At 41.3% G+C, this 27,346-nt stretch overlaps 4 protein-coding genes and 1 pseudogene across 8 annotated transcripts; 2 read left to right on the top strand and 3 right to left on the bottom strand.

Moving 5' to 3' along the window:
* Window positions 1-602: 602 nt before the first annotated feature.
* Window positions 603-18,265, bottom strand: LOC120290855. Of its 5 annotated transcripts, XR_005548532.1 has the most exons (6): window positions 18,051-18,265; window positions 16,699-17,739; window positions 16,236-16,571; window positions 16,030-16,161; window positions 15,842-15,917; window positions 15,603-15,744 (listed from the first exon to the last, which is right to left on the bottom strand). XR_005548532.1 is itself a non-coding variant. In XM_039307383.1 (4 exons), the coding sequence occupies exons 3-4, from the start codon at window positions 15,907-15,909 to the stop codon at window positions 15,252-15,254; spliced, it is 561 nt and encodes a 186-aa protein (XP_039163317.1). In that variant the 5' UTR covers window positions 15,910-16,161; window positions 16,236-16,571; window positions 18,051-18,265; the 3' UTR covers window positions 15,070-15,251. The 5 variants fall into 5 exon arrangements, 1 of the variants encoding a protein (XP_039163317.1); XR_005548533.1 differs by lacking the exons at window positions 15,603-15,744; window positions 15,842-15,917 and adding an exon at window positions 603-718 and having other exon boundaries at window positions 15,986-16,161; XR_005548530.1 differs by having other exon boundaries at window positions 15,842-16,161.
* On the bottom strand, window positions 10,732-12,705 carry LOC120290743. The gene is made up of 2 exons (XM_039307124.1): window positions 12,147-12,705; window positions 10,732-10,822 (listed from the first exon to the last, which is right to left on the bottom strand). Exons 1-2 carry the CDS (start codon window positions 12,569-12,571, stop codon window positions 10,732-10,734), a joined length of 516 nt encoding a protein of 171 aa, XP_039163058.1. The 5' UTR covers window positions 12,572-12,705.
* LOC120290854 (1-aminocyclopropane-1-carboxylate oxidase homolog 4-like) lies at window positions 12,849-15,050 on the top strand. The gene is made up of 3 exons (XM_039307382.1): window positions 12,849-13,446; window positions 14,150-14,537; window positions 14,640-15,050. The coding sequence occupies exons 1-3, from the start codon at window positions 12,995-12,997 to the stop codon at window positions 14,886-14,888; spliced, it is 1,089 nt and encodes a 362-aa protein (XP_039163316.1). The 5' UTR covers window positions 12,849-12,994; the 3' UTR covers window positions 14,889-15,050.
* Window positions 18,266-18,976: 711 nt separating the features above from the next.
* On the bottom strand, window positions 18,977-23,833 carry LOC120290742 (annotated as a pseudogene).
* A 2,189-nt stretch (window positions 23,834-26,022) lies between these two features.
* LOC104433039 (probable calcium-binding protein CML25) lies at window positions 26,023-26,752 on the top strand. The gene is given in 2 exon segments (XM_010045658.3): window positions 26,023-26,158; window positions 26,161-26,752. Coding segments are annotated over 2 exon segments (480 nt in total). The 5' UTR covers window positions 26,023-26,040; the 3' UTR covers window positions 26,523-26,752.
* The last annotated feature ends 594 nt before the right edge of the window (window positions 26,753-27,346 follow it).

The raw sequence follows: 27,346 nt of genomic DNA, 5'->3' as shown, positions 1-27,346 counted from the left end.
ACATAAAATTTCTTGTTATAATTATGATTATAATTATGGTTAATGGATCAACGAATCGCATTTGACTATTTCTCCTCAAAGACCACATAGAATTTCTTGTTATAATTATGGTTATAATTATGGTTAATGGATCAACGAAAGTCAATAAATTAAGATAGTCTTTTTTGTTCACGTATCTCTTTTGGATTCGTGAATTCCTAAATTTTTCTGTTCATGTATCTATTGGATTCATGAATTTCCTAGATTCATATATCTTTTAGTTCATGTATTTATTGAGTTCACGAATCTCTTGAATTCACGTACCTTTGGATTCGCGTATCTCTTGATTCATGAATTTCGTGGATACATACGTCTATTTAATTCATGTATCTCTTATGTACATGAACTAAAAATTTCTATAAATAGATGAGAGCATAGAGCTTTCAATTTTATGTTATTTTTCAGTGATATCTTATTTTCTTCTTCTCCAAGATTGGTAAAAGGAAGGATATTATAAAGTTGTTATCATCTTCTTTACATTGATGTTCTGACTACAACAAATAGTGTGTCTTCTCTGGATTAATTTCCAACATTTCTATCTTCAACGGCTCCAAGACCTTGATTGTGATTTCCAACATCATAATCTCGTTGAGACAAGCCCTTTGAATTTGATGCTTTAGGCCTTCTATAATCACACTTCAAGCATACCATATTCCTTCTAAAGTTGATGTAATTGCACCTACCAATCACAGATCCATAAGGGCAGAACAGCTCAGGAACAACTATAACTGCTCAATGTAGGAATTAACTAAAATAATGGATTAGCAAGAACTCGCGATTCACATTCCCACTCCCCAGGATTGAGTTGCCTTTCCGGGGGTTTCTCTTTGCACTGCAAAATCTAGTATTCTTTGCAAAATTTAAGAAATTGCATCTGCAAAATGCAACAGTTTCTATAAGCAAGGAGCTCTGCTCACCACAAATCAGTGAACAGGTGAGAAAAGGCATGAGAAGCAATCACTTGTCACATATCCAGTCTCCTTTCTTTACCGGAAGATGATCTTGGTCTTCCGGCAGTTGATTCAATCTTTCCTGAGAAAAGGTATCGCATTGCAAGCATTTGATGTTCTTAGCAAAGTTTAAGAAGTTGCACCGCCATATGCAGAATTATATCAAATATTCGGAGCAAAACTCAAATTAATCAATAGGATGTTAACAATTGCATTACTTGGGGCAATGCCAATCTCCTTGTTACATTGGAACATCTTTGTAGCCTTTCTCTTCCGAACTTGAATGCGAGGACAAATCACCAGCTGGTGTGGATTTCAACGAATCAGAGCCAAGTACATCGGTGCCATACTCGCCATTTGCTTTAGCGGTGCTCGTGATATTGCTAGTATGAGTACCCTGAGGGGGTGAATAGGTGCCTAAACAATTTATCGATATACGGAAGCGATTCTTAACATATGATAGAAAGTAAATTCTCTCTTAATTAACAAAATGAAATACGATTGAGGTAGAGAGAGTGAGGAAGAGAAAATTGAACACAGGATTTATAGTGGTTCGGCTTATTCCAAGCCTACGTCCACTCTTCCTCACTGACAGCCCACCGACTGGATTTCACTATGATCAAAAGAGAAGTTACAGCACAGCTTTGCCTTGATTCCATAGTGTAGATGTTTTTACCACACCTCCTCAAGGTCTCTCACAAATATAGACTCTCTTTTGTATACAAGTATTCGCTCAAAAGATTTATCTAAACAAATAGGAGTTTAGGACTTTGGAATTCTTCTATCGCGCACACCTCGAACAACTAAGAACGTCTTCCTTATATACTCCTTTATGCCATCATACCCGTTGGCACTTACCAAAGAATTCCTCCAATCTACCCGTTGGACGGAATCAATTAGGAAGATTGTTCGAGCTATTAAAGGAACGTGTTGATAGCCCATCAACTGTTTGCCCATACAATCGGGGATCTCGGTTTCCATAAGTAGAACCTTCCAATAATATTTAGACAATCATCGAATCTTCAGTCATTGAATCAATCTTGATCAATCAAAGGATTCTTATACATCTTCTCCAACCACGAGATCTTCTCCAGATGATAAGGTTAAATCCTGAACAAAACATCTAGTTCTGGATAACCTTTCTTCAACGGATTAGAGACTGTCAATGAGGATAGACTTTGAGTCTTGAGTCTGGCTGTCCGGAAGTCTTCAGACTTTAACTAACGCAGTCTGCCGACACCAGGAGACTAGACCGATGGAAACGTTTTGTCAACTTCAAAACACTTCATGAAGATTTCTCCAACAATCTCCCTTTTTGATGGTGACAAAACCTTCAGATTTGGATAACTTTGACACCGCAAACATTTCTCAAACACATATGCATATCTTATAGAGATGAATGGCTAAAAGATTAACACTAGAATCTGCAACCACAGAAAATAGGTTAGTCTAGTATATAATAAAACCATCAATAAGATATCAATACTTGTTAATAGAAGCAGTCAAGTCCAAGTCTAGTTCAGTTCTCATCCAGACACAAAACAAAGTCAAAGTCTGTCAAAAACAGTTAAACAACAACACAATCCAACAAACAGTTAAAAAATGATTGAAAGTTTTTGATCAAATCATGCATCTCTCCCCCTTTTTGTCATCATTAGAAAGGATGAGATGAAGTCTTGGGAATGCGGGCAAGCTGAAATCTTCCATAGGCGAACGATGCCTTCCGGCCTTTTAAAGTCTTCCTTGCCGGTGTACAACCTCCTCACTCTTGGCATTGGCCTGATTCGAATAGATAGGGCTTGCATCTTATCATTCAATGAACGGGAAGAAGCTTGACTTTCATTCTTCAAACTTTGAACTTCGCATCCCAAGGCATAAATCGACCTTTCATCTCCAAGAGAATATCCATGATTCTGCGAAAATCTGCTCCATTATCAGTCTGAGTACTTGCTTCGGCTCGATCTGCAGAAGATGGTAGATCAGCATAATCTTGCAGATTTGGCGATGACACTTCATGACCTTCTTCTGGAAACTGAGATGCATAAACATCTTCTGGTGTGCGGGCGAGCGGCCCGACTCCTTCACTTGCATCGGGATATGAAGACGTCACTCCTTTCTCCTAATCTCCCTGTTTCCATGCCTACGGTGGAGAAGAGATTTCCTCGGGTTCTCCTTCTTCTCTTCTTTCTTCTTCAGGTCTTTCTTTCTCTCGCTTCTTGCTCGCTTCTCTTTCTTCTTCTTCCTTCTCCTCTGCTTCTTTCGTCTTTTGTTCCGATTCTTTCGTGGAACAAGACGACCTAAATTCTTCAAAGCCATTGCGAGAGATGGTGATGTCTTCGTCATCATCTTCATCCTCAACGAGGAGAGCTCTTCTTCTCTTTGATGAAGCAGCCATGGGCTCCTTCCCTTTCTCTTAGCGGTAGAAGAGAATTGATGAGATTTGGCGAGTCTTCTCCTTGAATTTCTCCAATTCCTTGCTCAGTTCCTTCAGACGCATTTTGGTCACCATTTTCAGTCCTACCACCATATGATCGCATGATCGAACACAAAAGATTTGCGGAGGCTGAATATTCAGATGTCTGAATAACTTCGTAACAAGGCTTGGGTAAGGGAGTTGACCTTTGTCCTTCATCACTGCTCTATACATGTGAAACATAACAAGTATGAGGAGAGAAAACTTCTTTCCGAGGATGGCATACATCAACTTTGCCTCGAGCTTGAAACATCGGTTTTGGAAGTTGATTTCGGCCGAAGGCAATTGATCACAATCTTGTGAAGCAAGATGTTGAATGCATTCATCCGTGAGTAGGTGATCTTCTCATCTGTTCTCCGTCATTCACCGGTTCAAGTGTTGCCGAGCAATGGAAACTTTGATTGGTTGATATCGCCTCTCTCAACTTCTAACACATCCGCAGCATATTCATATCCACAACATAGTCTTGTTCTTTAACGCTGAAGGAGAATCTATTCGCATCCAAAAGCTAAGATTTGAATAGAAATATGCAGTCAATTCAAAGCATAAGCCTCGGTTGAGTCGAGCAAAACTTTTCAAGTTGAAGATAACCGAACTTTTCCCTCAAGTTCACTTTCACAACATCCGGAAAATCAAAGTCCACACTCCTAGGGTTTATTACCCCACGCAAAGAATTTCGAGTACAAATCCTTTTGTTCCTTTGATCCGAACAAATCTCCCCTTTTTCCTTGAATTTCAGCCGCAATACCCATTTTCGATTGAAATAGGCGAACGCATTGTCATCGTCATTCCCATCTACAGGATTTGGTCCCCAGTCACGAGGATCACTTGGGATATTCGCAAGGGTTTCCTCAACCACCCATTTACGAGCGATTCCCAAACTTTCCATTTTTCGCAGAAAGATATATTCGTTCCTATATCCTTTGTCTCTAAGAAACTCATCAACATAGTTCAAAGGAGTACGAATTCCTTTTAAGGCACGATATAGCTTGTAAATAAAAGCGGGCTTTTGAACTCTTACGAGGTCTGCATCCTCGATGATTTCTTCTTGATGCCGATGAACAACGCCTTGAGGACTAGATGGAGGAGACCACGCCGAGAATGTTGTGGGCTCGGTTCTTCGATCTGGAGTAACTTCATCTTCGCAGATCGAAGTGCGTAGGCCCCTCACTCATTCTCTGTGGTCCCCCTTTGCGATTCTTGAGGACTTTCGTGAAGATGACATCTTTCTCGGTGTTTGGAAGATTCCTTGCTTGACTTTTTTAAAAGATGACAACTTTTGAAGATTGAGCGAAGAAGACAAACGGGAATTGAGGATCGATGCTTTCTAGGGTTTTTGAGAGAAAGTGAATAGAAAAGTGAAGAGAAATCGACAAAGTGCACAATCGGTTAAAAAGAATAGTAAACGAACCGTCACAAAGGAAATAAAAATATGCCTTTTCAAAATAACTGTCTTTATCCGCAAAAATAGTTATTTCAAAAATAACTTCCTTTTGAAAATGAATCGATGCAATATTTACGTTAATTAAATATAGCAACAATTTAAACATAGCTCGATGATCGTACCTTTTCAAGATAAGATTGGAGAGAGAAAGACTTACGGTCTAAAGGTCGAGCCAAGACGGTAGATAAAGTCTTGTTAGCCGAGTCGCGGTTTTAGACTTTGATATCCTCATACCTCAAAATGTTGAGTCGGGACCGTATAGACTCAAATTGATTTTTCTCCAAAGGCTTTGTGAGTATATCGGCCGGTTGATTCTTTGAGTCAACAAATTGAATTGAAACATCTCCATTTTGAACATGATCTCTAATAAAGTGATGTCGAATCTCTATATGCTTTGCTCTTGAGTGGAGAATTGGATTTTTGGTGAGATTGATAGCGCTGGTGTTGTCGCAATTAATCTCCGTGCATGAGTCTTCAATTTCAAAATCTCTTAGCTGTTGTTTTATCCATAGAATTTGCGAACAAAGAGATTCCAAGAGCTACATACTCGCTTCGTTGTTGAAAGAGACACAAAGTGCTTTGTTTCCTTGAAAACCAAGACACCATCCCGCTTCCAAGCAGCGGCAAGTTCCCCGAAGTGCTCTTTCTATCAACTCTGCAACCCGCCGATCTCAAGGTCTGAATATCCTGAGAAGATTAAAGTCTCCATTCTTAGGATACCAAAGACCGATGCTTGATGATGAAGCAACGTATTTAATGATGCGTTTCGCAGCACTGAGATGAGATTCTCTAGGATCTTATTGAAACTTAATCTGTCGTACCAAGCCCGAGGTGCTTGCTTTAAACCATACAAAGCCTTTTTTTCCCCAAGGCGGAAGTCGGCTTCTTTGGGTCTTCAAACCCCGATGGTTGTTCCACATAAACTTCCTCATGGATAAATCCATTTAGGAAGGCGCTTTTGACGTCCATTTGGAATAACCTGAAATTCTTATAACAAGCAAACGCAAGTAATAGTCGAATAGCTTCTAACCTTGCCACTGGAGTGTAAGTCTCATCATAGTCTATTCCTTCTTCTTGCGTATATCCCTTGGCCACGAGTCTTGCTTTATTTCATACGACTTTTCCTTTCTCGTTCATCTTGTTTCGAAAACCCATTTAGCTCCAATAATGTTTTACCTTTTGGTTTGGATGTCAATTCCCGGACATCATTTATCTTTGAACTATCGAGCTCTTCTTGCATAGCTTCAATCCAGCTTTCATTAGATAAAGCTTCTTCTATGCTCTTTGGTTCAATTTCGGAAACGAGTGCCACAAAGACTAGACTCTTCTCGCCTTTTGGATCAGTGCGAATTCCTTCATTCATTTCGCCGATTATAAGATCTTTGGGATGACTGGACTTATGCTTCCAGTTACTTGTTGATTTGTCTAATTGATGATCTCTCTCTTTGATTGAATCTTCACGAACATCCTTATTCGGGTTTTCCAGAGTCTGAGATGCTTCTTGAGTTGTAAGCTTTGGAAGATCTGGAGCAGGTTCAGACTCTTCTTGATGAGTCGACTTGATTCATCTTGTGTTGAGTCTTGAAATTTGACATTCATTGACTCCTCCACAGACTGGCTCTTCTTGTTATAGACTCGAAGGCTTTGCTTGATGTAGAATATCCAAGGAAGATACCTTCATCCGATCTTTCTTCAAACTTACCAACTCGATCTTTTGCATTTTCAGTATAAAACATTTGCAACCAAATACATGAAAGTATGAAACAATAGGCTTCTTTTCTTTGAATAACTCATAAGGGGTTTTTCGAAGAATAGATCTTAAGAAGACTCTATTGATGATATAGCATGCTGTTGAAACAGCTTGCCCAAAATCGAAGAAATTTTACTTTCAATTAAAAGAGTTCTAGCCATTTCTTGAAGAGATTTGTTCTTTCTTTCCACAACTCCATTTTGAGGAGTATATGGAGAGAAAAACACATGCTTACGGCAGATTCATCACAGAATTTTGTAAAATCTTGATTTTCAAATTCACCTCCATGATCTGTTCTTATACTAGAGATAACACATCCTTTTTCATTTTGAACCATTTTAGCAAATTTTTCAAAATACGAAAAGGTTTCGGACTTACTTGCAAGGAAATATACCCAAGTAAACGGGAGTAATCATCAACAATTACTAGGCAATACTTCTTACCCCCAATACTTTGAGTTCCGGTTGGTCCGAAGAGATCCATATGCAGCAATGTAGTACATGATTAGTAGAGACATAATTAATTGGCTTAAAAGAATTTCTTACCTCGCTTTCCCGAGAATACATGGAGTGCATGAATCAGTCTTTTGGTATGGCAATCTGGGTAGTCCTCGAACAAGCTATTTTGAAGAGATTTTGGCTAATTGCTTCATGTTGACATGACCAAGCTTTTTGTGCCATAAGCTTGCTTCGTCTTGAATTGAGATAAGGCATTGCGATTCATTTGGTTTCATATCCGAAGATAGATATTTCCATGTCTTCGACCCATGAAAGACCGAGTAGAGTCTTTACCGATTCGTAACATGTTCCTTCTTGAAAGAAGATCTTGAAACTAGTATCACACAATTGACTAATGCTGAGAAGATTGTAATTGACTCCTTCCACTAAGGAAACATTACTTATTGTGAGAGTTCCAATTTTCACGGTTCCAAATCCCACAATACTTCCTTTGTCTGTTTCCTCCAAATGAAACTTTTCCACCATTTACTTGAGCAATCTTTATAAAGCAATTTGAGTCTCCCGTCATGTGTCTTGAGCATCCGTCAAGATACCACTTTACTGTTTCTTGACGGAGACCCGCATTTAAAATAAAGTCTCAAGCTTTCTTTGGTACCCAAATTTTCTTGGGTCCTTTGGTGTTAGTAAGATAAACAAAGTATTAGCCCATACTTTCTTAACGAGGTTTCCATACCATAGGACACTCTTTTCAAAGTGATCCGAACCGTTGCACTTAGAACATCCGAGAGCATTTCTACCTACGGGTTTTACAAAAACTTTCTTGAAGTGATTTTTGTAAACCTCACTCGAGAGTCTTTTCTTAATTCTTTCTTTTACTTTAGGAAAATCAATCAAGGGGATTGTTTCTTCTGGTCATACCTAGACCAGACTTATTGAAGTAAGGTCTTTGTCTTTGAAAAGAATTTTCTCAAGTTTTTCAGACCCTATAGAAAATTTCTTTGATATATTTGATAAGTCATTTTTTAAAAAAGCATTTTCTTTTAAAAGATTATCTTCATTTTCTTTAAGATTGGAAACAGACAAGTCTAGACTTTTAACTCTTTCGCTAAAACATTTTCCTTTTGTTTTAGAGATGAGTTTTCTTTTTCAGTTCGGAAATTCTTTTGAGAGAAGTCTTAAGACTAAAACATAGTTCATCAATATATTTAAAAACTTTGACAGGAATTTTAAAATCACTTGCCTCAAATTCCTTTACATCGAGTCGATCCCAGTCCGATCCAGTCCGAGTCGGTGTGCCATCGGACATAGATTGGCATATTCATTATCACTTTATTCACACTCGTATCACTCCGAGGTTTCGGCTTTAAGAGCTTTTCGAAATTTTTCAGCTTTTCCTCTCTTCTTCTTGAAGAGGACGAGTTGGTCGATGTGTCCCTTTTTCTTGCATTCAAAGCAGACTACATCTTTATTTGGTTCCTCATCATCACCGAGACTTGGTCTCGCTGTCTTTGAAAGCTTTGTTTCTTTGAGTTGAACCTTCTTCCTTTTCTATTTAGTTTTCTGAATCTTCTTATCATGAGAGCAAGCTCCTCATCGTCCATATCATCTTCGAATCAGATCATCGTAATCATCATTTGATTTTAATGCAATGGATTTCTTACCTTTTGGATCTTCATCTTCATTGATCATTTCCACTTCATAGGATGAAGAGTTCCAATCGGCTCGTCGACGGATAGTGGCATGATTCTCTCGCGTCTCTCTTATCGAAGTCTTTATGTGATTCCAATCCTCGGAGAGTCCACGCAAGTAGCTTGTTTACCTTCATGGGATCGAAGTTGGTTGACCTTGATTTTCAAGACCATTCACAATATATGTAAAACGACTAAACATGTCAGATATTGATTCTCCCGGTTTCATTCTGAAGGCTTCGTATTGACCGAGAAGAATGTTGATTCTTGTTTCCTTCACTCGATCTGTTCCTTCATAGGTGATATGCAATCTGTCCCAAACTTCTTTTCTTTGTACCACAAGAAGATATTCTATTATATTCAATTGGTGATAAAGCACAATATAAGGAGTAAATTGCTTTTGCATCGAGTGTTTGTCTCTTGATTATTTCTTCCGAGACATTCCGTTGGTTTCTTGATTTCTTTTCCTCTTTCGTAGACCGATGCGGTGGTAGGAGTAATTCCTTTTTCTACAACATCCCATTCCGAGGATCCTTTGATCGTAGGAAAGCTTTCATCTTGTTCTTTCAGATGTTGTAATCCTTTCCATCAAAGTAGGGTGGTCTAGTATTGCTTTGCCCTTCCATCAGCCCTGGTGCTAGCATACTAGCCATGGATCTTTTACTATGAAGTAAAACACTTCAAATAAAGTAAGTACGATGTGCTCGATACCAATTGATATTGCTAGTATGAGTACCTAGAGGGGGTGAATAGGTGCCTAAACAATTTATCGATATACGGAAGCGATTCTTAACATATGATAGAAAGTAAATTCTCTCTTAATTAACAAAATGAAATACGATTGAGGTAGAGAGAGTGAGGAAGAGAAAATTGAACACAGGATTTATAGTGGTTGGCTTATTCCAAGCCTACGTCCACTCTTCCTCACCGACGGCCCAAGGCTGGATTTCACTATGATCAAAAGAGAAGTTACGCACGCTTTGCCTTGATTCCATAGTGTAGATGTTTTTACCATAGCTCCTCAAGGTCTCTCACAAATATAGACTCTCTTTTGTATACAAGTATTCGCTCAAAGGATTTATCTAAACAAATAGGAGCTTCAGACTTTGGAATTCTTCTATCGCGCACACCTCGAACAACTAAGAACGTCTTCCTTATATACTCCTTTATGCCATCATACCCGTTGGCACTTACCAAAGGAATTCCTCCAATCTACCCGTTGGACGGAATCAATTAGGAAGATTGTTCGAGCTATTAAAGGAACGTGTTGATAGCCCATCAATCCCGTTTGCCCATACAATCGGGATCTCGGTTTCCATAAGTAGAACCTTCCAATAATATTTAGACAATCATCGAATCTTCAGTCATTGAATCAATCTTGATCAATCAAAGGATTCTTATACGTCTTCTCCAACCACGAGATCTTCTCCGGATGATAGGTTAAATCCCGAACAAAACATCCGGTTCGGATAACCTTTCTTCAACGGATTAGAGACTATCAATGAGGATAGACTTTGAGTCTTGAGTCGGCTGTCCGGAAGTCTTCAGACTTTAACTAACAGAGTGCGGACCTGGACTAGGCGATGGAAACGTTTTGTCAACTTCAAAACACTTCACGAAGATTTCTCCAACACTCCTCGATTCCTTAACTGTTCTAGTCAGACATGGTTTATTCTCCACAATATCGCTTACGGGGTCAAGTCCGTATGTCAACAAGATTCGCATAACATCAATCGTGCGCCCTCCTTCATCTTCCCGCGCCTTCACAAATGCTCTCTCACAGTTTCCCCTCAAATTGCAGGAGCTGCAAACCTGTCAAAGCGGCTGTCGTAATGAATATGACTGATGAAACCATATAATCTAATGATTACTTTTGCAAGTCTTTAAGAAGAGGACATACATTTCCCTCATCGATGCCCACATGCGCCCTCAAGCGCTTACGGGGAGTTCACCACTTTTGCATCTCGTGTTTGGGGCATCCACACTCGCTATGACCTGAATATGTTTCTTTGACAAATACCTATCGGGAAATGTCTTGTTAAAACCTTCGAATATGAGTTAAGCGACTCTTTCTATATGTAAATGAGGAAACCCCAATTTCTCAAGTAAAGCTATGTTGTCGGATGCCTATTTGGTGATGATATTGCATTGGACAGTCATTAGCCACATTGAATAGCTAACCTCTGAATCATAATGCATACCGTCAAATTGACTACCAGCTAAATTTTTAATATGCGTTATTATCACATGCCCAATGTAATATGAATTGCCTCTTTTCAGGTTACGTGCCATCGAAAATCTTCAGCTCCAAATTCTAGTCAAATACTTCATTTCTAGAGAAAGGCATAGTAACATAGAAAGGCCTGATAGTGGATGGGCAAGCTTGACACCTAAAGGCAAGTCCTGTGGATTCTCTTTTCTAAGTAAAGGAGGACGCACATAAGGCACCATGTTGCTGCCACTATGCAGAAAAAGATGGACTAAGATGCCAACTAAGGTGCTTTTAACAGTATTACATTTAGCTTACCAACAAAATTCTGGATGAAAGAAAGCTCGGGAGAAAATGTCTACATTTCTAAAAAATGGTCACTTGTATCGCTTACAAAAATAAATGATGAAAAATATTTTCATCATCCACAAAAATATTTAAACATATATAGTTATCAATTATGAAAACATTTACAAGTGACTAATTATTTCAAAAGATACAAGTGATCATTTCTAAGAAAATATTTTTCAAATCATTCATTTTTTGCAAAATAAACAAATTACAAATCTATGGATAAATGATAATAGGCCATTACTTCATAGTTGACACGACATGGTGATATTATCCACAACAACTTGACCATTCACAAATAACTACTCCATACTTTTCTTTCTCCATGTTTTCAAAATGAACAAACAAAGAAGAGAACTTTTTTCCTTCGCGATGTTGTGATTTTTGGCCTGGTTTGAAGATGGTGGAGTTCCGATTCCCATAACTAGCATGCTCTGAACCTCAAAGCAAGAGAAATATAAATTTTGGCCAGGAATGACAGTCAAACGTGACAGAGTTAGCTCTCTAAATGACAATATGCTGGTGGGTATTTAAATGCAGCATTTAACAAGAACCTGGAGAAAGTTTGAACTCTCTTCAAGCTCATATGAGCAATACATTCACAACGATCAGAACGAGGCTTATAACGAACTCTGCTCCGAAGAAGCCCTGCCTACCCACAAAATATATACTCCTCAAGAAGGCACAGAGGTCTATTACCTCACCATCATCACCCAAGCCCAATGTCTCTGTAATTAAATCAAAAAGGTAAAGCGCACCAACCGAAGGTCATTCCTTTCAGTACCTCATAACGTCGTATCTGTCGCGGGCGAAATTCAGGCATGCGGTTCTAATGAGATTCGATTCTTTCGGACCCAACTCCACACTCTGGAACGGGTTGCCCTCCGCATCAAAGCAACCTCCCTTCGACAGAAGCACCATCAAATCCACCCACTCGGGCCACGGATGCGATATCTGAGCCGCCGCCGACTCAGAGTGCCCCGTCCGATCGAAGTTATTCTCCATCCCCGGAGCGAATCGGGGAAATGGGTTGATTGGTTTCGAAGACTCGAGCTCCCCAAGCACATCGTTGTTGCCAGAGAAGTCGAGCTCGGAGTCGGGGTTCGGGGCATCGGTGTACTGGCGGGAACGAGCGGAGGTAACGACGAATCTGAGGTTGGGGAAGTGATTTTTCAGATGCCAACGACTTGTTGGGAAGAGCCTGTGCATTGAACCTGAGAGGACGTGAGTTTTGGCGGCAGATGGGCACGGAAGGCTCGCGTTTAGACGTTTGGGAAGTTGACGCAATGACAGGCTACCACTCGCATACTGTAAAAGGAGAAATCTCGCGCCAAATTACATTGCCCAAAGACACGGGGACATTTTGGTCCAAACGAATAGGTTTATCAGCTAAAGTTAGTCGTAATTTTGAAGGATTTCAATCCAAATTTGAAATTACATTTACACAGATTGCAACCCCACTTTTGCTCCCCACTTCTCTCTCTCTCTCTCTTTCAAATATAAGTGGAAGGTGTCTCTTCATGTCCCCCTCACCTCGCTTCTTCGTTCTTCCTTCTTCCCTTTCCTGACGCGACGTCCTCATCCAACCCGATCCCAGAACCTTGCTCAAACCAGAACGCGGAGACTCCATCCATGGACGTCACTGACACCACTCAACAAGCCTTCGACCGAGCCCAAGAGCTCAAGCGGTTCGAAGAATCCAAGCTCGGCGTCAAAGGTCTCCTCGACTCTGGCCTCACCTCCCTCCCTCCCCTCTTCATTCACCCGCCCGAGACCCTATCCACTCTCAAGCCCGCCCGCCCCAGGCCCGACTCCATCCCCACCATCGACCTCTCCTGCTGCGACTCCTTCCGGCGGCCCTCCGTCGTTGCAGAAGTGGGGCGTGCAGCTCGCGAGCTTGGCTTCTTCCGGGTGGTCAACCACGGCGTGCCGACGGAGGTCCTGGACCGCACGATCGCCGCAGTGAAGGCCTTCCATGAGCAGCCGATGGAGGCGAAGGCAAAGATCTACCGGAGGGAGATGGGGACCGGCGTGTCGTTCTTCTCCAACATCGACTTGTTCCTCTCCAAAGCGGCTAGCTGGAGGTCGGTCCCGAACCACTTCAATTGATTTCGTACTATTTCATGATTTTGATGATAATTAGTTGTATAAAAGCTCAATTAGCAATACGATCGTGTCGAGTGTTTAGCAAATGAGACAAACTATATATCATATATGACTAAAAGTAAGACGATGACAAACGAAAGAAAAGAATTAGTTCAATGAAGGCATGGAATTTAGGGGTGAACAAGGTTCTAGGATAGAAGCTATAACTTGAGAACTAGACTCACGAGAATCTATTTGATTCTAGATTCCAAAGCATGCAGGATAGGTTTTAGATTCTAAAAATTGGAAACTCAAATTCTAAATAGGTAAAACATGGAACCTGAAATAATTTTAAGTAATTTTTAATCTCCGTCTTTAATCCGTGGTGTCTGATGATGAGAGCAATAGTCTAAGTTTCCATTTTATGATGAGACTTTTATTTTGTTAATATTTCATATTCTTCATATATTTAAATATAAATTGTGGTTAGTGGATTATAAAAATAAGTAGTGGTTATTAAAAGTGATGATTCATTGTAAATATTGAATTAATAATTCAGATGGAATCTTGGTAGATCCTCGAACTGACTCCGAAACCTATGATAAAGTAAATTTTAGGGTATGTAAGGCAAATAAAAATGAGGAGGTTCTAGGTTTCAACCTTTATGGAACCTAAAACTACTCACTCATAATAATAATGCAGGGACACGCTCCGTATAGGGCTGGGGCCAAAATTAGCGGATGTGGAAGAGATCCCCGAGGTGTGCAGAAACAAGGTGTTGGAGAGGAATCAGCAGGCTCAACAGCTGGGGAGCCTCCTCTTGGGGTTGTTGAGCGAGGGACTGGGATTAAGTCCCGGCAAGCTACAAGAATTGAAGTGCTTGGAGAAGAGGGTCATGGTGGGGCATTACTATCCATACTGTCCCCAGCCCAATCTGACAGTCGGCTTCACGTCCCACACAGACTCAGGAGTGATCACATTGCTGCTGCAGGACCAGATCGGTGGGTTGCAAGTGAAGCATGGCGACGAGTGGGTGGATCTGGCGCCCGTCCCAGGGGCTCTTGTTGTGAACATCGGTGACATCCTCCAGGTGAACTCCCGTCAAAGACTAGGACTTTCTACAAAGCTCCTAAGTTAGGTTAACATTCGACCATGAAATGAAGTCTTATTATGTAAGTTTAGAATTTTCCAGATCATGTCCAATGATGAGTACAAAAGTGGGGACCACCGAGTGTTGGCCAACCCCAGCCAAGAGCCACGTGTGTCGATAGCAGTTTTCTTCTACCCAAACAATCACGAGAAAGAGTTCGGACCGTTCCCAGAGCTTGTGTCTTCAGATAAGCCCGCTGCTTATCGGCAGTTCACCTTCGACGAATACATGAGGAGATTCTTTACAAAGGGGTTGGATGGGAAGAGTCTAATAAATTACTTCAGAGCATGATGAAGAGGTGCATAGGTCAAAAGTGGTGATAAAAGAATAAGATGCTTCCTTGTAATACTGAAGGAAATACTAGGTTCTTCCCCTAAACTCTACTAAACCTTGTGTAATTGTTGTTCTTATGGTGTTAATTTGAAAATATGCGTTTGCATATTCCTTGTGAGACAGTAACTTGTGCGATGGATTCACTAAACTCATTCCACAGAGACTGAACCAATCACAGACATGGGAACTCAACAGCAAGATTGCACGAGATGAATAGTTTACTGTCCACTGGAAAATAAGAGGCAGTATCCTGGAAAACCTATAGACGCAACGAAACAAATGAATTTGATTCTTGCCAATTACATGTACAGGCATCTATACTCACGTCTTCCCACTGCCGAACCATTCAGCCATTTCTTCATCGTCCTCAAAGTCAGGTGATTCGGACTTCCTATAAATTCTGGATGAGCGTGGCTCCTCTGGATTTGCCTTTTCCTCTGCAGTCATTCTGCTTCTTTCCAGCATCTTCATTTTCCACATTTCCCTCTTTTCTGTGTCACGAGACACATCGCTCATGCCTCCTGCAATTGGAAAATCAAGAATTCCAGAAACCTCGTTCGATGAGTTTGTTAACTTTGGTTTCTCAGTGACCCCATTCTCTCCATCCACAAATCTCCACCTATTTGTGACTTGCAATTGACTATTTCTCCTCAGAGACACCATAGAATTTCTATCTTCAACGGCTCCATGACCTTGATTGTGATTTCCAGCATCATGCTCTCGTTGAGACAAGCCCTTTAAATTTGATGCTTTAGGCCTTCTATAATCACACTTCAAGCATACCATATTCCTTCTAAAGTTGATGTAATTGCACCTACCAATCACAGAACCATAAGGGCAGAACAGCTCATGAACAACTATAACTGCTCGATGTAGGAATTAACTAAAATAATGGATTAGCAAGAACTCACGATTCACATTCCCACTCCCCAGGATTGAGTTGCCTTTCCGGGGGGGTTTCTCTTTGCACCGCAAACATCTAGTATTCTTCGCAAAATTTAAGAAATTGCATCAGCAAAATGCAACAGTTTCTATAAGCAAGGAGCTCTGCTCACCACAAATCAGTGAACAAGTGAGAAAAGGCATGAGAAGCAATCACTTGTCACATATCCAGTCTCCTTTCTTTAGCAGAAGATGATCTTGGTCTTCCAGTAGTTGATTCAATCTTTCCGGAGAAAAAGTATCGCATCGCAAGCATTTGATGTTCTTAGCAAAGTTTAAGAAGTTGCACCTGCCATATGCAGAATTATATAATATTCGGAGCAAAACTCAAATTAATCAATAGGATGTTAACAATTGCAATACTTGGGGCAATGCCAATCTCCTTGTTTCATTGGAACATCTTTGTAGCCTTTCTCTTCCGAACTTGAATGTGAGGATAAATCACCAGCTGGTGTGGATTTCGACAAATCAGAGCCAAGTACATCGGTGCCATACTCTGTCATTTGCTTTAGCAGTGCTCTGACTGATTCCTTAACTGTTCTAGTCAGACATGGTTTATTCTCCACAGTATCGCTTATGGGGTCAAGTCCTTATGTCAACAAGATTCGCATAACATCAACCGTGCCCCCCTCCTTCATCTTCACGCGCCTTCACAAATGCTCTCTCACAGTTTCCCCTCAAGTTGCAGGAGCTGCAAACCTGGCAAAGCAACTGTCTGTAATGGGTATGACTGATGAAACTATATAATCTAATGATTACTGGAAGTCTTTAAGAAGAGAACGTAGATTTCCCTCATCGATGCCCACATGTGCCCTCAAGCGCTTACCAGAGTTCACCACTTTTCTGTCTGTCTGGGGCATCCACACTCTGCTAAGACCTGAATATGTTTCTTTGACAAATACCTATCAGGAAATGTCTTGTTAAAACCTTCTGACTATGAGTTAAGCGACTGTTTCTATTTGCAAATGAGGAAACCTCCGGTTTCTCAAGTAAAGCTATGTTGTCGGATACCTATTTGGTGATGATATTGCATTGGACAGTCATTAGATACATTGAATAGCTAACCTCCAAATCAGAATGCATACCGTCAAATTGATCACCAGCTAAATTCTTAATATGTATTATTATCACTTGCCCAATGTAATATGAATTGCCTCTTTTCAGGTTACGTCGTCGAAAATCTTTGGCTCCAGGTTCTAGTCAAATACTTCAATTCGAGAGCAAGGCATAGTAACATAGAAAGGCCTGATAGTGGATGGGTAAGCTTGAAACCTAAAGGCGAGTCCTTAGGATTCTCTTTTCTAGGTAAAGGAGGATGCACACAAGGCACCATGTTGTTGCCACTATGCAGAAAAAGATGGACTAAGATGCCAACAAAGGTGCTTTTAACAATATTACATTTAGCTTACTAACAGAATTCTGGATAAAAGAAAGCTCAGGAGAAAATGTCTAGTTTCTAAAAAATGGTCGCTTGTATCACTTACAAAAATGAATGAAGAAAATATTTTCATCATCCACGAAAATATTTAGATATTTATTGTTATCAATTATGAAAATATTTATCATTGACTAATAATTTCAAGCGATACAAACAATCATTTCTAAGAAAATATTTTCTAAATCATTCATTGTTCGTGAAAAAAAAAACAAATTACAAATCTGTAGATTTATGATAATAGGCCATCACTTTATAGTTGACACAACATGGTGATATTATCCAAAACAACATGACCATTCACAAGCTCCTAGGAAAACTATCTATTCTCTCTTCTTCAGGTTTTCAAAACGAACAAAGAAAGAAGAAAACTCCTTTCCTTCACAGTGTTGTGATTCTTGGCCTGGTTTGAAGACGGTGGAGTTCCGTTTCCTACAGAGAGCAGGCTCTTGGCGTCAAAGCAAGCGAAATATAAATTGACCAGGAAAGACGGTAAAACGTGACACAGTTAGATCTCTAAATGACAATATGATGGTGGGTATGCAAAATCTAACAAGAACCTGGAAAAACTCTGAGCTTTCTTGAAGCTCGTATGAGCAATCCCTTCCCTACCTACCCACAAATATATACTCCTCAAGAAGGCACAGAGGCCTATACCTCACCATCATCACCAAAGCCCAATGTCTTTGTAATTAAATCAAACAGGTAAAGCGCACCAACCAAAGGGTCATCACATTCAGTACCTCATAACGTCGTATCTGTCGCGGGCGAAATTCAGGCATGCGGTTCTAATGAGATTCGATCCTTTCGGACCCAACTCCACATTCTGGAAATGGGTTGATTGGTTTCGAAGACTCGAGCTCCCCAAGCACATCGTTGCCAGAGAAGTCGAGCTCGGAGTCGGGGTTCGGGGCATCGGTGTACTGGCGGGAACGAGCGGAGGTAACGACGAATCTGAGGTTGGGAAGTGATTTTCAGATGCCGACGACTTGTTGGGAAGAGCTTGTGCATTGAGCCTGAGAGGACGCGAGCTTTGGCGGCAGATGGGCACGGAAGGCTCGCGTTTGGACGTTTGGGAAGTTGACGCAATGACAGGCTACCCACTCGCATACTGTGGAAGGAGAAATCTCGCGCCAAATTACATTGCCCAAAGACATGGGGACATTTTGGCCCAAAGGAATAGGTTTATCAGCTGAAGTTAATCGTAATTTTGAAGGATTCCGATCCAAATTTGAAATTACAAATTAGACAGATTGCAAACCCCACTTTTTCTCCCCACTTCTCTCTCTCTCTTTCTGCCAACGGTACACCAGCGCCACCGTGCCACTGTTGTCCCAATATTTTTGCCACTGTTGTCCCAATATTTTCTCCGGCACAACTGTTGTATGTAATATTTCCACAACCCTTCGGCATTGTATAAGGCATTGTCTAGGTCAGGCCTTGGCTCAGCAATGTCAGCAGCATGGCCGGGTTAGACTCGACACTCGATGCACAATTAGAGAGAGAGAGAGATAGCAGTGGGGGCTCGGAGACAGACCGACAACGGTGGGGTCCCTTGCAGCCGGCAGAAGCTCGTCTAGGCGTGCTCGTGGTGTATGATACCGGTTGTTCGTGCATAGTGTAGTGCTAGCGGTGGTCCTGTGTAGACGAGCGAAGGGCAAAATGACAGTAAAAACATTCAAACTGGGAGACTTGAACAGGAAATTTGACATTACAAGGAATCATCTGCACCAAAATACTAGCGCGAAGTACCATCACATAATCAAATGAACCCAGAAAAGAATTTCTAGAAAAATAAAACTAGAAGCTATTTTCCTTTTTATCTGAAAGAAAGGCCGAGGATGAGGACAACTCTTTAAGTCACGATTTCCCTTAGCCTTTTGCAGAGACTGTTTCTTTCGACAGCAGCGACTTTATTCTTCTCGACAGGTCTCTCATCACATCTACGATGAGCGACTTCTTTTGAATTCTGAACGTGATAGCTAGCTTCGTTGTATCAGGAACACCTTTCTTCAACATGGATTCGTCCTCCATTATTTTGGTGGGAAAATGTTCCAATGCGATCACGCAGAGAGCAATGATGGTACGAAAGGCGGCCACTTCCGTCGCAATTCCGCATGGAGCCTCAGCCGAAATAGATTTAAGAGTGCTCAAGTCGTGTTTTTGCACCGATTCATTTTCACTTTCGAGGAGTACCCTCAGAGCTGCCAGCAAGCGGCCCTCTACCAAGTCTGGACCTCCTAGAGTTACCTATAATTCAAGAAAAATCGACAAAGAAATTGCATATTGTCAGAAAGGATCAGAATCAACAAGCCAATATAGATGCCAACAAGATCTTACAAATAGAAGGGTAAGAGAAATGCATCTATAGTCATGTGGCATCCTTGATTCTCAAAGTTAAGGCAAATTTGGGCATGAATTCTGAAATGCGAGCGGTTTGATCACTTAAAGTACTCTTCCGGAACATAATAAAAATATGATGATGGATAAAACCTTGAGATCTGGAGTGTCTCCATATAGATTTAACTGGGACAAGATCTCTTGCTGCCATGGAGCCGGTGAAGAGAAATTTGGTGACAAAACCCCAGCAGCCAAACTTGCAGCATCTAGAAGAGCTCCGTCGTACTTAAGTTCGATAGTGTCATATCGATTTGAAGGTATAACAAATCCATAATCCAGAAGAAAAGATCATTGCTCAAACAACCATAATTAAGAAGCAAAGGATCATTTGCTCCGATTTCTTTCTCGGCAACAACCTGGAGAGAGCTGTGACACATGAGACCAAGACCGAATACTATCATAACTACATAACGGCTAGAAAACTAGGGACCGTAAGTGAACAGAACCTTTTCCCACCTTTAAAAAAAAAAAAAATGGAACAGAGAAAGCAAAATTGACAACAAAAGCAAGAATATGCAAACATGCCTTGACTAGCATTTCTGGTTGTTCTTCACCTTGCTCCTGGACAATACGTGCATTTGGATCAAAGCTATGGTTGCACATATCTATAAGAGGAAGCATCATAGGCACATCGCTATAGGCCCCTGTTAGGGACTTCTTTCCATATAGCCTAAAGGCCCTAGATGAGACAGCTGACATGGCCCATCCAAGTGAAGATGCATTAATATCTTGTCCTCCAAAGGATGATCCATCATGTTAAAATCGCCGATGGCATTCTTAACTTCCTTCTCAAAATCAAGAAGAAATCGGCATCTCTTGTTTACCTGGCATGAATTAAAGGCTTATCACATGACTGTTACAGAAGAAGAAACCTTGTGTAAGGCATCACCAAGGTCACCAAGAACATACATATGCTATGAGGTCTAATGTAAGGTCATGATGTCCGAATAACACAACATCCGATCATTTCTCAGAAGAAGAAGCAGCTACCAGTTTCACAGGTAAAATGCTAAGTTTCTGCCACGTGTACAAACAGAGGTCAATCTTTTAATAGGTCGCAGAAAGAACAGAATGCTAACTATCCCTCAGTGTTATTGCTATACAACCAAGAAAATCCAGTAGTGATTGCTAGGGTGGAACTTGACCAGATCCCGTTCCAAGAAGCCTATGCCTATCATCCCTGCAATCTAAAAGTTGAAAGATTCGATGCAGCTAGCAGGATCCAAAACTTTTTAACTCTGGGTTACTTGTTTCTTTGGTAGCAAGGCAAAATTTGGCTCGGATACCTTCTCCTGAGTTGCTTCATATACAGAAGAATTAAGTTCATTCATGTCCAGTGGTAAAAGTTCCCCAGTTTTTTAGGCACTTCATATTATGAGTAAACACTGCAAATCACAAGCATGGGATGGAGGCCCACTTCTTTTCGATTTCAAAAATATTTTGGTGGACTACCTGATAAAGTAGAGGAGCATACTGCAAGTTCTTAATGTCCTCTCCCGGAAAGAAAATGGGTACACTGTAAGTCTCAGGAAGATTGCTGATGTAGGGCCACCAGAAGGAGCCAATCTTTGCTCTTTCTCCAAGAAGCTTTAAACCCAACTTCATCGCCCATAATTCCTCTGCCAATGCTCCCACAATGTCCATTTTACTCATTCAAAACTCAGTACAGCCTAATTTCAAAAGTTATAGTTACCAAAATATGTTGAGCAAAGAAAATCTATAAGCTGTCATGCAGTAGCATGGACGCAGCCTACATCCTATGAAAAACAAAATGTCTACCAAATGCACAGCCTTAAGTGTCAATGAGCTAGTAATACACCCTCCATCATGAAAACTAACTTTGTCCAAGATTTTATCCACAGACTTACATTAAAGAGAATTGTTCCATAAGAGAGGGAGGTAACATATTTAGAGAACCAAAATATCGGAAGTTCAAACCATTCACTGAGGAAAATAAGGGAAGACGGATAAAAAGTTAATTAATGAAGCCTTCACACTGCACTTAATAGATCACAACTACTAGTGATCACATTGCTCAACACTCAAGACACAATAAAGATACATCGTGACATCCATTAGGCACAAGACGATGGCAAAAATGCGAATGACAGAGTGTTAGACTGAGATATATTACAGCAAAAGCAAAGAAATGCCTCATCCGCAAATTGTCAGCTACCATCCAGAGCATTCATACTCGACCTACACACAATCTTGAAACACTCTGAAGGAAACATTCTTAGCTAAGCATTGCAAGTTGTAATAAACGAAGCAACAACAATCTTCACCTCATCTCACAACATGAAGCCTCTGACTTAAAACTCAAAAAGGCAACCTCTTACGAAAATGCAACATCTGACCATTGCCTCGAAGCACAAACCGGATTACCACCATCGGAATTCACTTACTTACTTCTCTTTTATTCAGAACCCAGTCAAAATAAAGTCCATATCAAGAATCAACTCAAGCTTATATTAGACGACAAACCAACTAAAAAGGCAAAGAGAAATCCATTAAAAAAAAAAAAAAAAAACACACACACACACACACACACAGTTCAACCTAAAAATACAAACCACAATCAAGAAGGGTAACTTCACCGGACTCAGCTAAAAGCAAGGACCCAATTCTCGGGCGTGTACCTGGGACCTTGCTCGCCAAGTCGGCCAGCACGGATTCGGCCCCGCCGTCCGGTTGGAACCTCAGCGGCACGTGGTGGGGAAGAGCGATCAAGTCGGAGCCTTTGGGGATCTTGTCGGCGGCGGCCAAGCCCAGGCCACTGAGCTCGTCCTGGGCGATCCTCACGGCCTCGTGCACGAACCCGCCTTCCCGCCGGACCCATTTGATCAGGTCCGGCGCGTGGGGGACGAGGCGCGCGGGTTGGGAGGCGGAGGCGGAGGCGGAGGCGGAGGCGGCGCAGGTTAGCGGGCGGTAGTGGATGAGGAGGCCATGGCAGTCTTGGAAGCAGCCATTCTCGCCGGCGCTCGACCCCCACAAAAGCTTTTCACCGCTCCAGTCTTAAAACCTCTCTCGATTCGCGGAGAGCAGAAGAAGAAATCCTCTTTTCCCCTTCTCTCGGTTTACGCCAGTTCACTTGGAGGGGGAACGGTGGAAAACCGAAAGTACTCTGATTCTTCTTTTCACGAAAAATAATTTTCAGAAAAATATTTTATAATTTTTTATGTTTATTTCACAAAAAATAAACTAATTAGAAAAAATATTTTTCATCAATATGGGAAAATTTGATATGCTTTTCAAGTGGAGGAATATATTTTCACTACTTACTCTCTCTTATGCCACACCCTTATTAGCTCTCTCTTTACCAAAAAAAAAAAATATATATATTATTATTTTCTTCTTCTTTCCTTCTTTTTTTTTTTTTCTTTTCTTTCTAGGCCAATCACCAACCATGGCGATGACCAACAACCGATCATGGGCAACCATCTAGCTCATCGGTCTCGAGTAAAGCTTGAGCTAACCACTCGCCAGATTGGTGAGCACATGCCTTTAGCTTGAGGCCTAAGGCTAGCGAGTTCAAGCTTGCCTTTGGCTAGTCACCATCATCGACGATCAAACGATCGAAGAATGAGGAGGAAAAAAATAAAAGGAAAAAAAAAATTAAAAGAAATGAATGCATTTAGGAAAATCAAATCGAATTTGCCATATCAAATGACAGAAAATATTTTAGATGCACTATAGAGGAAAATATTCAAGTATCAGATAATGTTATTATTTTTCTGGAAAACATTTTTGAGATACACCACAAATTTTCCTGAAATGATCAGAGACGCAGTTGCTTTTTTCCATGTCATTTGGTACATCTTGTCGTTTGAGTGATGGACGCTTAGGCGTGTCAAAAGTTCTTATCATTTTTTTTCTTTTTCATGATTTTGCAGCATATCAAAAAGAGGAAAAGAAAAAAATACCCGTCACCAGTGCACATGGGACAGAATTGTGGTTCCCAATTAACAAATCGTGTCGCTCTGCTACCGTCTCGTTCCCGTCGCCGTATCTCGTGCTCATCCTCGCGGGACGTGCCCACCAGTCTCCACGCCCCTCCTTCCTCTGCTGGTCGCACGTCTAGCCTCTTCACTCGGAGGACGGCCGCGACCGTTTCCGTTTTACCCATTAGAGGGTTGACGACGATTACCACCTCGGACCTTGTCCGGAATGAGGTCGGCCGGTCGCCAAATTACTCGACTTGCTTGACTGTCGAGAGGCCAATTGATAGAGAGAGAAGGATCATGAGTCATCTTAAAACATTAATTACATCATGACTCATCATGACTCATCTTAAAATATTAATGACATATAAGTTATCATGTGACATTTTATTACTATATGAGTCATCAATGCGACTCATCCAAAATCATTTATGACGTTGTGACTCATTCAAACATCATTAATCATATTGTCTTTTTCCGAATAGCGTATAGTAGCTTCTCACTCTCATCTTTTTTTGTTTTTCTTTTATACTTTTCTCTGTAGGTCGCAAAAATCCAATAAGAACTCAACGAGACATCTCTAGATCATAATGGAATATCCGTTGGGTCTAAGTTCATTGTAGAATCTTACACACTAAGAGATACGTGTGTTTTCCTAGACTTAATGACAGCTCAAAATCAAAAGGATCTTTGAGAGAGTTCTACCCCATGGGTCCTGTGATAATAACAATTGATCCAAATTATCCTTTCTGAATTCTACTAAAGTAGTATTAACTAGAGATTTAGTGGATTTCCGTGTACTCTCATGGATTGACTCCAATACAACATGAAAGCGTTTATAAAGCCTAGCAGAGCTTTATAGGTCAAAACTCCTATGTCTGCCGAGTACCAAGAAACATTGTTGTATGGTTTGTTAAACACCCATGGCCTTTAATAGAAAATGGTTCTATGCAGCTTTGGATCTGGCCTACATGTGCTTAGCTCTTCTGTGAAAAAAGCTTTCCATACTCTAAGGATTTAAACTGACAAAGCATTTCTGCAAAATGGTGGTACTTTCCACAATCAACAATTTCTTTGATTGTTTGGTTGATAATACTTGGCATTTTGGTTGTTGAGAACTGAATAGCAAAATTATGACAATTAGATGCATACCAATAAAACCATTTGAATTCTTCCAAAAATTCATCATTTGGGGGACATGTTAAAGGATGAAGGAATGGATAATCTGGATGGCCTACCAAATGATTGAAGACTCGGCCCAATATATATCCTGAAAATTTTATATTGATATTCCCACGAGGTTTGTGATATCATCAAAGGGAATATTAGACTTGATTAGCTGCACTTCGAGAGGATCTTTCTACTAGGGAATCTAGGCTGTATATTGTTAAGTGGTTTGAAGCCTCTCTCACCCCAAAAGTTAGTTCAAGGGGTAAAGTTTTTCCTCACACTTATAAACTAACCAACAACCCTTTCAACAATCGATATAGAACAATCTTAACAATCTCCTCCTCACATATCAAGCATGAGTCGAAGACACAACAACCCTTAACTCTCCCATAGAACTTTGTTTGGATCCAAACTTGATGGCAAACCTTGGCTTTGATAGCATATTTGATTGGTTGTCGATTTATAAGTACGAGGGAAAGTCTTACTCATTGGGCTAACTTTTGGGGATGAGAGAGTAAAAATTAAAAAATAATAATAATAATAAAGCGAAAATGAAGTTGTCTTGATATTTTTAATAACGGTAAAGTTAGACTCACCAAGACTCTTCTAAACGTGAACGGGCCCAAACGTCCATTATTTTCTCGTAGAAAGTCGAGAGAAAATCACAAATTAGAATTGGGATTGTTAAACACCCCTTCCCTTTGGGTTTTGCCCCCAAAAAAAAAAAAAAAACCATTTATTAGCCATTTATTATGTTACAAGATGTGTTAAAATAAAAATGGATCTACTTCCCATTTCGGCATGTTTAAAACGGACTTTATACAACGAACACAACAATTCCTAACCGAGATCTGGAAGTGCAATCACCGGCACAAACAAGCGCAGAGACACAGAGAGGAGAAACCGAAAAACAATGCCCAGCTCCCTCCTCCTCCAAAAATAGTTCGTATCAAAACCGCACGATTCCCCCTCCAATTCCCAACGAACACCGGCTTACCGATCGGGATTCTGTTTTTCACTTTCCCCCAAAACCAATTCCCTCCCAACGAAACCCCCACAAAGAAAATCGATCGATCGATACCGCATTCCCCATTCCGATCCTCCGTTCCCTCGATTCCGATCATGGGTCTCCGATCCCTGTTCCGTAGGAAGAAACCCACCTCCCCGTCGCCGCCGCCGGGGCCTCCGCGGCGGCCACCCGCTGGGGTCGCGGTCCTCGTCGATGGGCCGCCGGTCCCAGATCGAGGAGCTGGAGCAGGTGTTCCGGAAGTTCGACGCTAACGGGGACGGCAAGATCTCCGCGTCGGAGCTGGGGTCCATCATGAGCAGCCTGGGCCACCGGAGACGGAGGAGGAGCTGGCCAAGATGGTCCGGGAGGTGGACTCCGACGGGGACGGGTTCATCGACTTCGACGAGTTCGTGGAGCTGAACACCAAGGGGGTCGACCCGGCCGAGGCGATGGAGAACCTGCGGGACGCGTTCTCCGTGTACGACATTGACGGGGACGGGTCCATCACCGCGGAGGAGCTGCACAAGGTGATGCGGAGCCTCGGGGAGGAGAACTCGCTGGCGGAGTGCCGGAAAATGATCGGCGGCGTCGACAGCGACGGCGACGGCATGATCAGCTTCGAGGAGTTCAAGGTGATGATGATGGTGGGCTCCCGCTACGACAGCACGTCCTCCGGCAATACCCACAACAATTAGCAGATGGGGGAGGACGGATTGATCGAGAGAGTTTCCATCCAAATTCTCTCTCTCTCCGGATCGTCTCTCCTCGTTCGTCGGAGGGGAAAAGGGTTAGTTTTCATCGTCTTATGGAAATTTGAAGGTTCTGATTGATTTTCGATGAGCAAATTGTCTATAAACGTTCAAGTTCTATTGGATTCGGTTCGTCATCTCTAATGGGCATTTCAAGGGGACCACTGTTTCGTTTCGTTTCGTTTCGTTTCTGTAAGCCCTTTTTCTTTTGCCCCCCGAATCGTCACCTCACCAGGATAGTATCTGCATCTTGAATCTTCTCTTGACTTTGGTTCGTGGGTCAACATTGGTTTTGGAGATCACGATGTGTTCGAGCAGTAGACTTTCTGCGCGTGGTTCGTACGCGACGCTTTCATTGGATTTCATCGGCATATGACTTTGCTTCAGCTGTATGACTATCGACTAGGAATAGAAAGGTTGGGGGAACCTTTATTCGCTTGTGTGTAAAAACCGAAGAATCTATCTTGACCTGACCCGTACAAAATCCAAGGGCACCTGGGATTTGTAGCTGGTCAAGGTGATGCTAATAAAGTATGATGTCTTCAGATTAAGTTTAGGTGATGTGGCAGAGTCAAAAGGTCTAATATTTATTATGCTACGTAGGATCTATTAGAGCCCTTCTATGTCAGGAAGCACCACAAGTTCCGAGGCACCGATTTTCCTCGTAGGGATGTAGGGATATACACGATCTATGTTTTGAAAGTCGCATTTTTTTTTTTTGCCATTAAGTATGTTTAAAGAGGGCTCCACAGGCACCCCGGTTACTAGAC

The sequence above is a fragment of the Eucalyptus grandis genome, chromosome 2, assembly GCF_016545825.1.
Source record: "Eucalyptus grandis isolate ANBG69807.140 chromosome 2, ASM1654582v1, whole genome shotgun sequence".
Classification (NCBI taxonomy): Eukaryota; Viridiplantae; Streptophyta; class Magnoliopsida; order Myrtales; family Myrtaceae; genus Eucalyptus; species Eucalyptus grandis.
This window is presented reverse-complemented; position numbering and strand designations above follow the sequence as displayed.